This window comes from Melopsittacus undulatus, chromosome W (assembly GCF_012275295.1).
Source record: "Melopsittacus undulatus isolate bMelUnd1 chromosome W, bMelUnd1.mat.Z, whole genome shotgun sequence".
Taxonomy (NCBI): domain Eukaryota; kingdom Metazoa; phylum Chordata; class Aves; order Psittaciformes; family Psittaculidae; genus Melopsittacus; species Melopsittacus undulatus.
This window is the reverse complement of record NC_047558.1, coordinates 3,306,766-3,322,956: the sequence shown is the minus strand read 5'-3', so window position 1 is coordinate 3,322,956 and position 16,191 is coordinate 3,306,766. Positions and strand designations below refer to the sequence as shown.

Genomic DNA, 16,191 nt, shown 5'->3' with positions numbered 1-16,191 from the left:
TAGATACCTTCACTAGTGTAATAACTAAAGCTACAGCAAAAGCTGACTACTCCACACCAGACTTCAAATACTAGTCACACATTTGAAAACAAACTAACAAAGAACCACCATAGATTGAGTTTACAGAATTTATTAGGCTAAGTTCAATTCTAAAGCAAACCCCTTATAATACAGTTTTAACCTGGAATGAAACAGGCAATAGAAACAGTTGTTAATGAATCACATTTAGAAAGTCACTATGAAGGAAACATTTATTACTGTTTCTAATATTATAATAGACACATCACTGCAAATCAGAAGACCCCAAAACATCAGACTTACATCAACCCTTCCATCTCATGCTTTAAAGCATATTACTATTCTTCCTTGAAACACGTTTAAGTTATTTTGAAAGCTACAACTTGACACAGCCTCCACTATGTGAAAATAAGGTGGTGTTACAATTTAAATTTTATACTATGCTGTAAAAGCACAAAGGAAATGATACCTCCTGACCAAGCAAGAGTCCTTCCTGAACAGTTGTACTTGGTTGACACAGCTATGGCTTTCAAGATGAATACAGCTCTAAATTTCTCAAGGGTGGAACCCATGTCACAACTTGTCCTGGTTTGAGCAGTAGCAGTCATTTTTCTCCTTCTTGGTAGCTGGTGCAGTTCTGTGTTTTGACTTTCAGGCTGAGAACAGTTGCTGATAGCAAGCATGTTTTGAGTTACTGCTCAGGTGTTTGGTTTGTTCAAGGCCTTTTCTGAGCTCATGTTCTGCTGGGGAGGAGGAAGGCCGGGAGGAAGGAGAGATAGGACACCTGACCAAGGCTAGCCAAAGAGGTATTCCATACCATAGCACATCATACCCAGGATGTAACCAGGGGAGACCCGGAAGGGCTGGAGCTCTGGGGGGGAAGGAGGAGGTATTGGTCAGTGCTCGATTCGGCAGGGTGGGGTGAGTTATGGGTCGGTGGCTGGTGAGGTGTTGTATTCTCTTCACTTGTTATTGGCTTTATCATTATTGTTTGTAGTAGTAGTAGCAGGAGTGATGTGTTATGCCTTAGTTATTAAACCGTTCTTATCTCAACCCGTGGGGGCTACATTCTTTGGATTCTCCTTCCTAACTCTCCAGGAGTTGGGGAAGCAAGGGGGGGGGAGTGAGTGAACGAGCTGTGCGGACTTGGTTTTAAACCACAACACAACTGTATCACTCCACCAACAACAGGCCCTTGTGGTTGGACATGGCACTGCCAGGATGGCATTGAACACCAGGCTGAGCACAGCAGACCTTACAGAACCCAGTACCATCATTCTTCTGCTTGTGACCTGTTCCCACAGCTCCTCCTTCCTTTCTGTCATAGCAGAAAGGCATTTCACTTGCAATTTTAGACTACAAAAATAATTTGAAGAGAGTCTGGTAACATCAGGAATAACCAGGCCCGCTATAATGCATTAAATGCTTTCTGAAAAAAAACCCTTTTCAACTTGTCAGTTTTCTTCTTTCCTCTGTGCTACTTACACATGCCTTAACACCAAAAAAACAACCAGAAATATCCAAAACACAACTACCCAGGCATTATTTTTCACAGACCACAAGAACTTTTGGAAAGAATGTTTAACAGTCAAAATGAAAAAGGGTTACTCTATTTCATCAGCTATGACAAATGCTGACTCAAGCAAACCCAGAAACATGACAAAGGTTAACTCAAGCAAACCCAGAATTTTTAACAGTATTACTTGCCAAGAGTCTCAATCCAGACTGTTACACTTCGAACAAAAGAAAATAAAGTTCTAAATACAGTCTTTCATACCACAATGTTTTCAGGTTACAAAAAGCACTGGAAATACAAATTCACCAACTATCAGGAACAAAATGCCTTGAAGAATTTGTTGAAAAACATGATGGCCTGGTAGTATGTACTTCAGCCTACTTTGATGTATACTTATACAAGTCACCTATTTTTACAAGTATCAGTAGTTTCATAAAATTTGGATGCAGCAGAATCCATTTTTACAATTCTAAGTAGGAAAAATAACCATGTATGGATTCACATGAAAAAATGTCTTTAAGTAGTACCAGAGCTGTAACAATGTCCCTCTCCACATGTTTTCTGTAGTACTGAAATACTATCATGATGATTGGTTTCTAAAACATCAAATAAAGAACTGCAGAAGTAGCATCCTCACTTTAGTGAAGAGACAGAATTTACAAGTCACTTTAAGAAAGCTTGATATTCTTACTTTCTTTGGTGCCTGGTTGTTACATTTCTCCTGTGTAGTTAGCTCAGCTATGTAATCATGACTCCTTTTCAAAAGGAGATCCATGTTTCATTAGACTATGCAAGTTATTGTTTCAGTTAACTAAAAAAAAAAAGTCTACAAACAAGAACAGATATGAAGCATTAAGGATGTCAGAGTAAATGCAATTCAAATCTGTGAAGACTACAGCATTTTATTCCTAGATTAAGATCACTGGTCAGTATTTATGCTTAGAAGCTAGCAGGGAAAAATACCAGAATTCTACTGCACAGAAGTTTTATTCATTTAATAAATAAATCTCTACAGTTCATTCCGCAATACTGAAACTGCGAATGCAGGAAACATTCACTACACTTGGCCAAAACCATCAAAAAAACCCAATACAAAGCAAAAAGTAGGTAGCTTCTTATATTCTCAGTGTCACTACAGAAAGGTCCAATGCCTCCCAACGTGAAGTATCTCATACTCAGACTCCTTGCCTTCAAAATGACAAAGCCAACCACACAGCTCAAACCAAGCAACAACAAAAATGCTATGAACAGAATATAATCTGAAAGGCAAATACATGCCAGGGTTTTCCCCTGTGAAACTTCACAGGGTCTTTTATCAGTACATCTTTACCACTAGACTCTATATCATAAAGATTGCTGAATTTACTCTCCTGAAATGGCACTCAAAAAGACCACATTCTTGCAATATTTAAAGAGTAATGTTTTCACAGCTAAACATTGTTAGGACATTGCTGCTGGTCTGCTTCTACAAGAATGTATGCATGTAACCAAAAATGCTTATACTCACAAAACCAGTTAATTAACAGGGAAAAAACAGTTTTCTGCCACACTGATTGAATTTCCCAACCAATTTCGAGATTTCCATCTGGAAAATATATTCTTTCTTTTCAAGCTTTCAGAAAGTAGTAGAGCAAAAAAATGAGTCAGAACTAGAAACTCCAGAGGGTTAGAGAGGTTTATCTAAAACACAATTTACACACTATGCTACACGCATGCAAAGAAAAGCTTATTAAACCTGTAAGACTCTGTCCAACCTGGCCTTGAACAGTGATATGGTAACACCACTTTACTTGGCTCAAAGAAAGCAAAAGCACCTCAAAGGCCAGAGAACACAGTTCAGCAGCTGATGTGCCTTCACTGACCACCACCGGCTTTTCACAGAAGGATCTCTCACCTACCACAATGTTTTGGGGTTGCGGGATCATTAATTAGACCTGAATAGGAGGATGAACAATTGTTCACCAATCTCCAAGGACAAACACTGGTCAGATCTTCACTGCTCCACATTCCCAAAGCAAGCTGAAACTAAGCCAAAGGAGAAATTCTGCAACATTCTGCTAGCTCAAAGAACAGGGGGTAAACATGATAAAAATCTGATGCCAAAATATTATTTTGACCCACCAGTGCATTAAGGGACTAGCTAAAAATCAGTCAAGGACTGTGCATAGCTACACAAAAAACCTCAGCTCAACTTCAGATCTGGAAGTAACAGGACTGTTCCACAAGGGAGAGCGCTTATGAGCATGACAGCTCCTGGGAAAACAAAGTGTCCTTACCAGACGTCCTACCATGTCCATGTGTCCTGGTTTGAGCAGTAGCAGTCATTTTTCTCCTTCTTGGTAGCTGGTGCAGTTCTGTGTTTTGACTTTCAGGCTGGGAACAGTTGCTGACAGCAAGTATGTTTTGAGTTACTGCTCAAATGTTTGGTTTGGCCAAAGCCTTTTCTGAGCTCATGCTCTGCTGGGGAGGAGGGGAGGCCGGGAGGAAGGAGTGACAGGACACCTGACCAAAGCTAGCCAAAGAGGTATTCCATACCATAGCATGTCATACCCAGGATGTAACCAGGGGAGACCCGGAAGGGCTGAAGCTCTGGGGGGATGGAGGAGGTATCGGTCGGTGCTCGATTCGGCAGGGTGGGGTGAGTTATGGGTTGGTGGCTGGGGAGGTGTTGTATTCTCTTCACTTGTTATTTGCTTTATCATTATTATTTGTAGTAGTAGTGGCAGTAGTGATTTGTGTTATACCTTAGCTATTAAACTATTCTTATCTCAACCCATGGGGGATACATTCTTTGGATTCTCCTTCCTAACTCTCCATGAGTTGGGGGAGCAAAGGGGGGAGTGAGTGAACGAGCTGTGCGGACTTGGTTTTAAACCACGACACCATGTTAATAGACAATCCACAAACAATGCCAGGACATCCCTTAAAGGGTGACATTTGCTAGTTCGTTTTTTTAAGTTACATCCCATATGCCTCCACCACCTACAAACAGCTCCATGAACTTTTATATTAGGTAATGCCCACCTCTTCAGGGTTGTAGCACAAGCTCCTGAAGTGCTTTAAAAAGAGATCTTCATAATAATTTGAAGGAGCATTAAATTACTACAAATAAAATTATTAAGACTTCATAACTGCTAAGACCACATGAATCTCATGGCTATCATTTGCCCTATGTTGTGGCATACCACAGTATGGCTTTAACATACTTCTTTTTTCTTTTTCCCTAAATCCCTAACACTAGATGTCCTTTCCCACTGATCCGGAAAATAGTTGAACTCAAATCCTATTGGTCCAGAGACTCAGTGAATGGCAGGGAACACATACAAGTAACTGCTAACTGTGAGAACATTTCAGACAGTGACAATGAAAAAACAAGACAAAGAAAAAAAGGAAGTTGCTACTCCAACTTTATATGACTTAATGTTTCATCTAACATTGGTGGATACCAAGAAAATTAAAGAAAAAACTTCTGATTTTATACAGATTAGCACTGATACTTAGGTATTTCTCATAAATTAATCTCCATTTCCCAAACAAATTCCACTGGGTACACTGTGATCCTATGTTTGACTGGAAACTGAATTTGCCCAGAAAATGGAACAGCCAAAACACCAACCCAATCATCTCTGAAATTTTATTGAAGTCAGAAAAGAAGTTGATTTAGGGACAAGCCCTATCAAACCTCTAGTGATAGAAGAGGACACAAGTGGGAAAATTGGTGTTGTTGGCTTTCATTTAAATATAATTTTTGGTCAAATTCATCATCATCCCCCCCCCCCATTACATTCTGTAACTGCTGTAACATCTGCAGCACAGATATTTTCAGTTCAATTCATCCAATCACTTAACATCAACTTATAGCCAAATGTAATTTCCTAGTTACAACAAAAACCTGAATGAGTAGAAACTCAGCATCTTCAGGAAGAAAGCTGAAGTATGGTAATCTTTGGTTATGGCTAGAACAAAGTTAATGGTCTAGTGAGTAAAAATCCTGCCTATATCACACACAGCATGCCAGGCACTGCAAATCAATTTTGATCATCTCTGATGTGCTTCCATCCAGAGTTGTGGAATTTACAGCATATTATACCGAAACGAGCTTGTATTGAAGGGCCTGGTGTACGTATGAGCAGCTGCACCAAGCAGCAGACAGGAAGTTAAGCTGCATTAGAAGCAAGATGGAAAATAGTATTATAAAGGGGAGGGGAAATAAAACAACCTTCACACATTTCATCAGCCTAGTGACTAATATTTAAACAATAAAAAAAAAATCTGAGACCTAATATTCTTTCTGGTAAGAAAAACAAGAACTGTATGAACATGTTGAGCAACAATCAAAAACTGAGAACATGTTATCTTACTGTAAAAAGTACACAAAAAAATTATGCAAAGATATTTGATCACAGTTCTTACCAAAACAAGGGGACTTTCAATAAAATCATATTCTGAGAAGCACTGAAGGCCAAACACACAGTTCAGCCTGAAGTTTGTTTATATGGTATCAATATAAAACTGAAGTCAAGGACTCCATTAAGCACAATAAAAAACAGTCTAAGTAATTAACAATACCAGAGAATCAAAGTGAAAATAAAGCTCTTGGTTTCATTCTAGAGTTCAATTATGTGATTTTTCATTAGACTACTACTGTCTGCCTCTGGATTTCTTAACAATATCTTAAAAAAAAAAACAAACCACAACAAACACACAAAAGAATACCCAAGCAAACAAAAAAAAAATGAAAACCCCACAAACTAGGAAGCCTTGGTGTGATTTGGATACCCAGAAACAGGACATACACTGAATTTGATGTACCCTCCACATCCCCCACAATCACAATGAAATACAATATTCTATCATTTCTACAAATCTAGGGACCTATCTTTAGTTCTACTTTTGCTATGTCATACCTGAGAAATTGTTCAAATATACAACTAGATTTGCCACAGGTCAAAGACAGCACAGAATGCTAAAACTATATTGGAAAAAATGTTAAGCTTGAGTTTAAAGCAAGTTAAAACATTAAGTGAGCACTTAGCTATCCAATTCTTGAATTAAGATAGTGTACCCACTGCCTACCCACCCACTGTGAAGATCAGATGCATCAAATTAAAAGGCAAATTAAGCATACCAAACCCCCCTCAGTTAAGAAATACCAGAAAGAGAAACCTCAAGCCTGTAAAGGAGTATTCACAGAATCCCGACTTTCACGTGGATTTACAAAGGTGTTATTCAATCACTTAAGAAGCAATTCTAGCAGATTGGTGGCTTTGTCAATCTTTGTACAAAACTGTTTAGTCACAATAGCGACATACTTCAACTCCGGATAAACTATTCTAGGCCATCATTGCTCAGCCAAACCCCAAAGCAGAATTCCAGAACAAAAATACTCTAGATCTGAGAAGTTTATCTACATTCTAGATCTCACACTAATGCCTAAAAATAATAATAAACTGACATCTCCCCCCAGACTTTTTTACTAGTATAATTAAAAACATGCATTGCTGGCTTAAATCTCGTGATGAACAAGTACATCATGCATTGCCTCGAGAATCAAAGCTCTCAAAACAATGTTTCACAGATCTACAAAAATCACATGGTGTTAAGAGACTGCTGGAGCCTAAGAAATTCTTAAAAGCCAAACAACCAAAATCTACAGAGGACAGTCTCAGGACAACTCACATGAAACACTTTCTGTTGATACAAGGAACATGCTCTCATCTTACTTCTCTTCTGAAGCTCTAGGAGTGGCTTACTCCCAGAGAAGTTTAATTCTGTGCAGAGCAAGCCCACATTCACATGTGATTGACACTAGTAAAGTTTAATTACAACCGTGATTTTGCAATTTGTTCATACTGGAGCATAACACTACTCCCATTTATTAGTTTGTCCGCCTCCAGCTTCATTCAGATGAATTCTTCTAAACATTTTAACAAAGTACTCTAGAATTTACTGTAAACACATAAAACAAGGAGTGGCATTCATTAGTGAGGCTCATGTTCTATTTTAATACACAACATATCTACTATGCTTGTAACATGATTAAGACAACACAAGAAAATGGATGAATTAGTTCAGTACTTTAAGAATTCATTCAGGAAAAGTTAAAAAAAATCATAGAATAAAATTAGTTTTGAACTGACAAGGAGAGAGACTTCAGTCTTCTTACATATTACAAGAAAAATTACTCATTCAGCTGTGAGCCAGAATCAACATTTTTTCAGTCAGAGCCAGATTCAATTCAGTTTCCTTAGCAAAGCAGTCAATACTCACCATAGCCAAATTTACTCCTCCTCCCCAATTTGTCAAACTCCTGCAAGCCTCACAAGACTAAATGGAAAACTTTCTTCCAAAAGAGGTCATTAACTTGAATTCCAAATGCCATAACTGCACTCAGGATTTTTTTTCCCAATTAACTTTTCCCACTATAGGAAATATTTATCTTCTACCTAGCAGCATTTAAAAGACACAATATGCCATTAAACCCAAATATGCTTCAAATATTTCCTCCAGCCCAGTGAGTTGCATAGCAGTAGCTGTTACTTGTTACAAGGAGTAAAAATTTTAGATATAAGAAAGAATTTTGTGGTCTACTAAAAAATGTTTAAAGTAAAAAAGTTATACAGAAGTTACCCTGAAACAGAAAGGCTGTGGGGGCTTAAGTGCTGGTCCAAACATACTGGGGTCTACAGAAAGTCTCCTATTGAGTTTAGTGACCTTTGGATCAGTCCCAAAGCACCTACAGCAGCACAGATAAAAGAAAGCATACACTTTTTAAATACATGTTTTGCCTGGGGGGGGGAAGCAGGTGTGATTTCAGTAACTTTATTCTGATGAGACTAAGCAAAGCTTCTGGCTTTAAATCTAGTACAGCTTCACAGTAGCCATCACTGTCATGAAGGAATTCTAACTTTCAACATCTATCTATGGGCCAGGCACCTCAGGAAGGAGAAAAAAAAAAAAATCAGAAATCAATTCCAAAAGTAATGCAGCTTCTGTGTTATCTCTCACAGTGAAACTGATAAAAAAAAAGTTTCACTCCATTAAGCAGCATGGTGAATGCTTGCTGTATCAACTGGTAACTTAAAACCCAAGGAAGTAACCTATTCAAAGCACAAATTTTCATTAAGTCTACTACAATACACTGCCAAAAGTCCAATTTCTGAACAATTTTTGAAGCACCTACTCAACCCCAAATTTAAGTTGTTCCCCAAAATTCTGTCACAGCATGACAGCATAAATAAAGTTGCAGTCTTCAAAATAATAAAAAGCCATAGGGACTGCCCACGTGTTTTCCTCCAGAAATATTAACAATGCCCTAAAACAAAATGATACCAGACTTTATCAGACCAGTTTCCATCTGTACTCATGGAACTACCTACATGCACCAAGATGTGAAATATTAATTTCAGCTCATACATGTGGTCCATATTAACAGCATCATAAGCACAACATAAAAGTACATTTCAGTCACACCAATTTCTGTCTTACCTTGCCTCCTTCTCTTTCAAAGTCGACATATTCCTGAGTCGGTGTCTGTCTCTGCTCCCCCTGCCAACTGGCTGGAAAAAACTGGAGAGACAGATTGGTTCCCGTGGCCACAAAAGCCTTTTAGAAAAATCAATACAAACAGAATCAGAGAGCAAAACATTACATAAATTATGTAGGCAGTCAATTTTTACATGAGTTCATGTCTGAAGCCAGGCAGCATAGAGAATACTTAAAGTCAAAACATGCACTCATCATTTTTCTTAAATATAAACATCCGATTCCATTTTGACAACATTTGCCAGTGGCTGCTTTGGGTATAAAATACAACACAGAATCAATACTTCTTTCAAATCAGTTTTGCTGACATTAGAATCCGTCCTTTCAGTTCTGTCTGGATACCCTGCACCTACTTACAGTTCCTAAAACATTAAAAATTGCCCATGTTTTTCAAAGAGCTCAAATATCTCAAAGTATTGCTGAAGGAAAATTAACTCCTGAGACCTGTTACATGGGACAATTCTTTTTCAAAGGACTATTTCCTTGCACAACCTACCTTGTACCTAGGTAAACACTTAACTGGAATGTAATTATTCCTATTTTGTAATCTAATATACAGCTCAATTAAACTTAACAGGATGAAGCCCTCCTGCCATATTAGGAAACCAGTGAAATCCAAATCAGCAGATGCTGTGTCAATAAGAATAGGCAACTGTAGGAATTCTCAGCTGCAGCCCTTCATAAAAATCATTAAAGGATTTATTAAAGGATCATGACTTAACCATATCAGAAGCATAAGCTGCTTTCAAGTAAATAATTTTCTATAGTATCAAATAAAAGATTCAGTTCTCTTTATAAACTCTGTATTTATTTGCAATCCTAACTCCAAGCCATACAGCATATGTAAATTTCTAGACATTATTTCAATTTAAAAAAAAATATTTCTGCAAGAAGTCAGGTTAACAATATTTATGCCCTTCACTCTCACACTCAAGTATCCTGTAAGCATGTGAATACTCAAGCATTCTCCCAGAATAACTCTACTCAAAATCCCAGGGTTAAACATAATTTGTTGCAATTAAATAACTGCACTGATTACCATAATCACTTTAAGTAGTCATTAATCCTGAATACAGTTTTCCTTAAAAGCTATACAAATACTGCTCTTATAGTTAGAATCTCCTGACAAGCAGATTCTTTTCAAGCAACCCAAAATTCAGTAACTTTTTGGTGTAACTGTACTGCTACTTATGACACAATAGCTCTACATAGTTCTAGTTCTAGTCACATACTGCAATACTATCACAAGATTAATACCTGCCATTTTGAAAATAGAAGTTCTTTGTATTGACTTTTTGCCCCTCCACCAAGGGAGACTAATACTCTGCAATAAGAGTCCCCTTTCAGACTATCCTTATCCCTCTGGACCACTCTGGTTTCCTCAGGCTCCAAGGGTACTATACTTGCCTTCTGGGAAACAAAAAAAGACTTAAGTGCCCATGCCTCCCTGCTTCCACCCACAAACTTGTGCTATGAAAAAAAACATGGGAAAAATATCAGAAAAAAAGCAGCACAAATTACCACAGCCTCATCAAGTTATCCAGGCAATGTTTAAATCACAGGCTATCTAAAAAGCTATGTAGACATTTATTCTCTGGATTTTTGAAATCCCTCTCTTTGAGCAGATAAAAACATCCAATTAAAATACCCATGTGCTTCTTAAAACTGTGAAATATGAGCTCAGTCCTCTAATCAAGATAACAGAGTTTTATTGAGGGACAAAGTCAATAAAGCAAAAGCAACAGTGCTGGGCACATGACCGCAGCTAGAGGCTCACTGATTAGCATTTGTTACAGGCTTATATACTTTCATTATTGCATTAGTCATATACATATTCATAATTCCCACATATATGTGGGGAATATTATAACTAGCTCCAAGAACTTATGATAAGTCTCCTCCTCTTGGCATCTGCTCACTGCTCGACGGTGATCGTGGGCAGGAGTCTTGAGGATGAAGTATGCTGTCTTCCTCACTGTACTTTTCACCTCTGGCACAGTCGGATGCCCCAGTAATCACTAAACTAGCTGAAATCAGCTATATCTGTAATTTTTCTGATAGCTGGCAAAGTTTTAGAACAGTGTGACCTTCATGCAAAATTTATTGCAAGCAAAACAGTATGGGCAGACAAGGAGTATCCAAAGCTAGCAGATGTTCAGGAGGCACTGTCTCTACCTGATAAGTAGAAGGATGGTGTGAAATAATTCACTGTTTAGTGGGGCCACTAAATCCTGTTATCTCACCACAGACTTACAACACAAACATTGTTCTTTATCTTCAACCTAAGTTAAGCTAAAAGTACTTCACTTTAACCCTATATTTTCCAGGTACTAGCTTTCCTCATATCAAGTCACCCCATCCCCATCTCCCCTTTTCTTTTACCTTTACAAATTCTTTTGCTATGTGACTCCATTTTGCTCAAGTTCTGGCCATTTTCAACTTGCTGTCTAATCTTGTGTCTTTAGTGAACTTTGTTTCTGTTACTGGGAACTCATACAATTATATCCATATAGCAACACCTATGATTTGTGAAAGCTAATACATTTAGGTGTTTATCACAAAATCAAACCTGAGAAGTCTTGCTAGTAACCATACAGGACTAGACTGAACCCAAAAATTTTCCTCTAATAACAAGCAAATTCAAAAAATATTTAAGAAAAATCACACCACAAATTTGGGCTTAAACTTGAAAGTCAGAAAAATCATTTTGTTTTGATTTTTTTTGGGGGGAAGGGGATGAAGTTTTTGTTTGGTTGGTTTTGGGTTTTTTTTACAGAGCTTTTTAAATAAAGCTCAATCTGAAATACTATCCTACATATGCCTCACATTTTACAAAAAGCTCATCAGGTAGTACAAGGGTGATCTGACCCACTTGCATACATTTTAAGTTGCATGTAAGTGTATACTAATACCTTCCACACAAGAAGGTAGTTAGAAGTCTCCCCAAAATAAACTGGACATGTAAAGTTATTTTCAGGTTACCAAAGCAATACCAGTAAGCCCAAAAATTTTTGTTAAGCTTTTCAGTAACACTGGTAATTATTTTATTTATTCCATCAAAAGTTATTTGACAGAAGTAACCAGCAACCTACTGCCAGTTCTACATTAAATCCCTAAGCTATTATCTGCATTATTTTGCTGCTTGAAAATATGTAAGGCCATTTGCAAAGGCTCCTCTTGAAAATAAAAAAGAAATTTTCCAGACATCAAGGATTTATTCAAGATTGAATAAAAGTAAACTAGCTAGCTCTTTTTAACATCAGTCATTACACACACATTTCTAAATAAACCCAACTACTTGTGCCCTGTTCACAAACCAAAACCAGATGTTTCAGATCAAGTAGATTAAACACTGTTTCATAATTAAGTAAAAATATGCAAGACAAACATCACTGGTTGCTTCCAAGAGATGAAGCTCTGGCTAAAAAAAGACACCAGCAAGTAGAGGTGAAACTACAGTGATTTTCCTTTTATATAACTGTGTAGGCTGCATTAGAAAGCTAGGTTATAGCCTACATGTCCATTTGTTTTATTTTTTAGTAGACTCGGGTATACTATACACTTTTACCTGCTAAGGAACTTCAAGTGTTAGCAAATTAGGTTTTCCTTGCCTACCCATTGTTTCCCTGGTGAATGTTTAATTAATTAAACTTAAAGAGACTGACTATAAGCTACAAGGACCTTTTCACTAAATAATATCACAAGCTTTAAGACCACTGGATAAGATCCAGCTAAAAATAAAGTTACTCAGTAAAGGGTAAGCATGTACTTGAATGGACATCCTTTTACTCACAAATGCAAATAAACAAGATCAGTTGCAGTAACTGGTATTCAGTTATATTTGCTGGGATGTGCGTGCATAAGAATAGCGCCAACATACATTAACCAGCAGTACCTATACCATGTGAATTAAAGAAAAATAATCATAAATCAAACTTGGTGAAAGTAGGGATTATTTTCTATGGAACGAGAATCTTTACCTCTTTTACCTTTCATTATATTCTATAAATGAGAGATTACTTAATTTTATTAACAGCAAAGAGTTAAGAACATAAAACAGAAATCAACCCAGGAAATAACTAGTCAGTTCGACTACTCTAGGCCATACTTCATCTCACTTCTGAATTAAGAAGCAGCAATTAGCCTGCAACTAATCCTAAGGAATGATAAAACCAGGGCTGAAGTGGTGAGTTTCAAAACCTAATTTTAAAAGTATTTGATTTACTTAAGGTCCCTTCCAACCCAAATGATTCTATGATTCTATGATTTAATTCGCAACCACATCACACAGCTCAGTCAAGACCTTTTAGCTAGCATCTCCTGAACAATTGTATACGTTTCTGAAAGCTAGTTTGAGATGGAGGGGAGGGGGAGAAGGTTGGAAAACGGAATCGAATATTGAAAAAAGCAGCTTATGACTAACACGTGCACAGGGCAGGCAGCACAGCCAGTTCATATTCGCGTGTGGCCTCGAGATGTTCCTCACCCACCCATCACTTCCCTTCAGTCCCCCAACCATATTTTCACTGCTGGAGAAAGCAGAGCGACACGTTTCAGCGAGGAAAGCGCTATTCTGAAGAGAGGAAGAAATTTTGCCTTTTAAGGAAAGCCTCCTCTCCCTCGCCCTTTGAAAGGCGGCAGAATTTTTCTTTTCCTCCAGCAAAACTTCTCAGCGCAGGTACAGACCACGGCTCCCTCCCGCCACACCCCGCATTTCAGGCTCTGGCACTTCGAAAGGTTCCCCCTCCAAGATTTCCTGAAACTTTTAACTTAAAATCCCACCCACAGGGGGAAGCGCCCCAGAGAAGCTGCCGCACTCAGGGACAGCCGCTTCCTGCTCGCGGCTACCCAGCGCAGAGACCTGAAATAAGATCAGCGCCACTTACGATCTCAGAGCGACCATCACGACAGGCGTTCTGGAAACGTGCCTGCCTTTCCTCGTGCGGCCGGTCTCTAAAGCCAGTGTATTTAACCTACGAAAGACAGAACGTGCAATCAGGAAGGGCCAATCGCGGCGATCAGGGCGAAGCGGAGTGCTCTCCACCCCATCGGGCTCGGCTATACACTGAGACGAAATGCTTCCTCGGCCCTTCCGCAAAAACTTTCGAGAAGAGAAAGGAAGAAAACAAGAGGAGTATGTATGCTCGCCGCCGCCTCACCTCACACTCTCGGCTCAGCTTCCTGAAAAACTCCTCATTCTCAAATTTGCTCAGCTGGTCAGGGACAACCCGCGGCATAATGATGAGACTGCAGCCAACTCCCTGTTCCCGTACCCCACCACTAGCTTTGCCCTTTGTTAACCCGCCCATCAACCTCCTCCTCTTCCCTCCTCCTGCCACCACCCCCCCACTTCCTCCCCCACTAGTAAACTCCGTCCCAACAGCCATACCACACACAACTCAGAGCACCACCACCGCGCATGCGCCACCTGATACCGCCCTCCGAGGCGAGACGTGGGGTGAATCAGTGCTCCTTCTCGGGCGTGTGGGTGTGGTGACTTACACTGCGGGGCTGAGAAGAGTGGGGGGTCATTACTCTCCGTCTCTCTTCTGTAGAATCATAGAATACTTACGATTGGAAAGGACCTTAAGATCATGTAGTTCCAACCCCCTTGCCATATGCAGAGACACCTCCCATTAAACCATGTCACCCAAGGCTCTGTCCAACCTAGCCTTGAACACTGCCAGGGATGGAGCATTCACAACCTCCCTGGGCAACCCATTCCAGTGCCTCACCACCCTTACAGTAAAGAATTTCTTCCTTATATCCAATCTAAACCTCTGCTGTTTAAGTTTCAACTCATTACCCCTTGTCCTATCACTACAGTCCCTAATGAAGAGTCCCTCACCAGCATCCCTATAGGCCCCCTTCAGATACTGCAAGGCTGCTATGAGGTCTCCACACAGCCTTCTCCAGGCCCTCCTCGTGGCCCTCCTCTGGACTTGTTCCAAAAGTTCCATGTCCTTATGTTGAGGGCACCAGAACTGTACACAATACTCCAAGTGAGGTATCACGAGAGCAGAGGGACAGGATCACCTCCTTTGACACGCTGGTCACGCTCCTTTTCATGCAGCCCAGAATATGGTTGGCTTTCTGGGTTGCGAGCGCACACTGCCAGCTCATGTTCATTTTCTCATCGACCAACACCCCTAAGTCCTTCTCTGCAGGGCTGCTCTAAATTTCTTCTCTGCCCAACCTGTAGCTGTGCCTGTTATTGCCCCAACCCAGGTGTAGGACCTTGCACTTGGCATGGTTGAACTTCATGAAGTTGGCATCAGCACACCTCACAAGTGTGTCAAGGTCATTCCTGATGGCATTTCTTCCCTACAGCGTATCAACGAAACCGCACAGCTCAGTGGCATCGGCAAACTTGCTGAGGGTGCACTCAATCCCACTGTCTGTGTCACTGAACAAGACTGGTCCCAACACTGGTCCCTGAGGGACACCACTTGTTACTGGTCTCCTGCTGGACATTGAGCCATTTACCACAACTCTTTGAGTGCGACCATCCAGCCAGTTCTTTATCCACCGAGTGGTACACTTATCAAATTTATGTTTCTCCAATTTAGAGACAAGGATGTCATGTGGGGCAGTGTTGAATGCATTGCATCCAGGTAGATGATGTCAACTGCTCTACCCCTGTCCATCAGTTCCGTAGCCCCATCATAGAAGGCCACCAGATTGGTCAGGCAGGATTTCCCCTTAGGGAAGCCATACTGGCTGTCACAAAGCACCTTGTTGTTTTTCATATGCCTTAGCATGCCTTCCAGGAGAATCTGCTCCGATATTTTGCAAGGCACAGAGGTGAGAGTGACTGGTCTGTAGTTTTCTTGGTCTTCCGTTTTCCCCTTCTTAAAAATGGAGGCTATATTTCCCTTTTTCCAGTCATCAGGAACTTCACCTGACTGCCATGATTTTTCAAATATGATAGACAGTGTCTTAGCAACTTCGTTTGCCAGCTCTTTCAGGACCCACGGATGTATTTCATCAGGTCCCATGGACTTGTTCACACTTCAGGTTCTTAAGATGGTCTCGAACCAGATCCTCTCGTACAGTGGGCCTAAGGTCTTCATTCTCACAGTCCCTGCATCCACCTTCCAAGACTTCGGTGG

The 16,191-nt window shown here is 39.8% G+C and overlaps 1 protein-coding gene across 6 annotated transcripts in view; it reads right to left on the bottom strand.

Moving 5' to 3' along the window:
* Positions 1-14,364, bottom strand: part of LOC117438021 (core-binding factor subunit beta-like) — a 73,550-nt gene extending 59,186 nt beyond the window's left edge. For 5 of the 6 annotated variants that reach the window (XM_034073376.1, XM_034073377.1, XM_034073375.1 and 2 more), the window contains exons 1-3: positions 14,239-14,364; positions 13,966-14,052; positions 9,023-9,139 (exon numbers count right to left, since the gene is read on the bottom strand). In XM_034073376.1, coding sequence (XP_033929267.1) covers positions 9,023-9,139; positions 13,966-14,052; positions 14,239-14,316 — 282 coding nt within the window. In that variant the 5' untranslated portion in view covers positions 14,317-14,364. The remainder of the gene's footprint in view (positions 1-9,022; positions 9,140-13,965; positions 14,053-14,238) is intronic. The other variant, XM_034073379.1, reaches the window with a different exon arrangement.
* Positions 14,365-16,191: the final 1,827 nt, after the last annotated feature.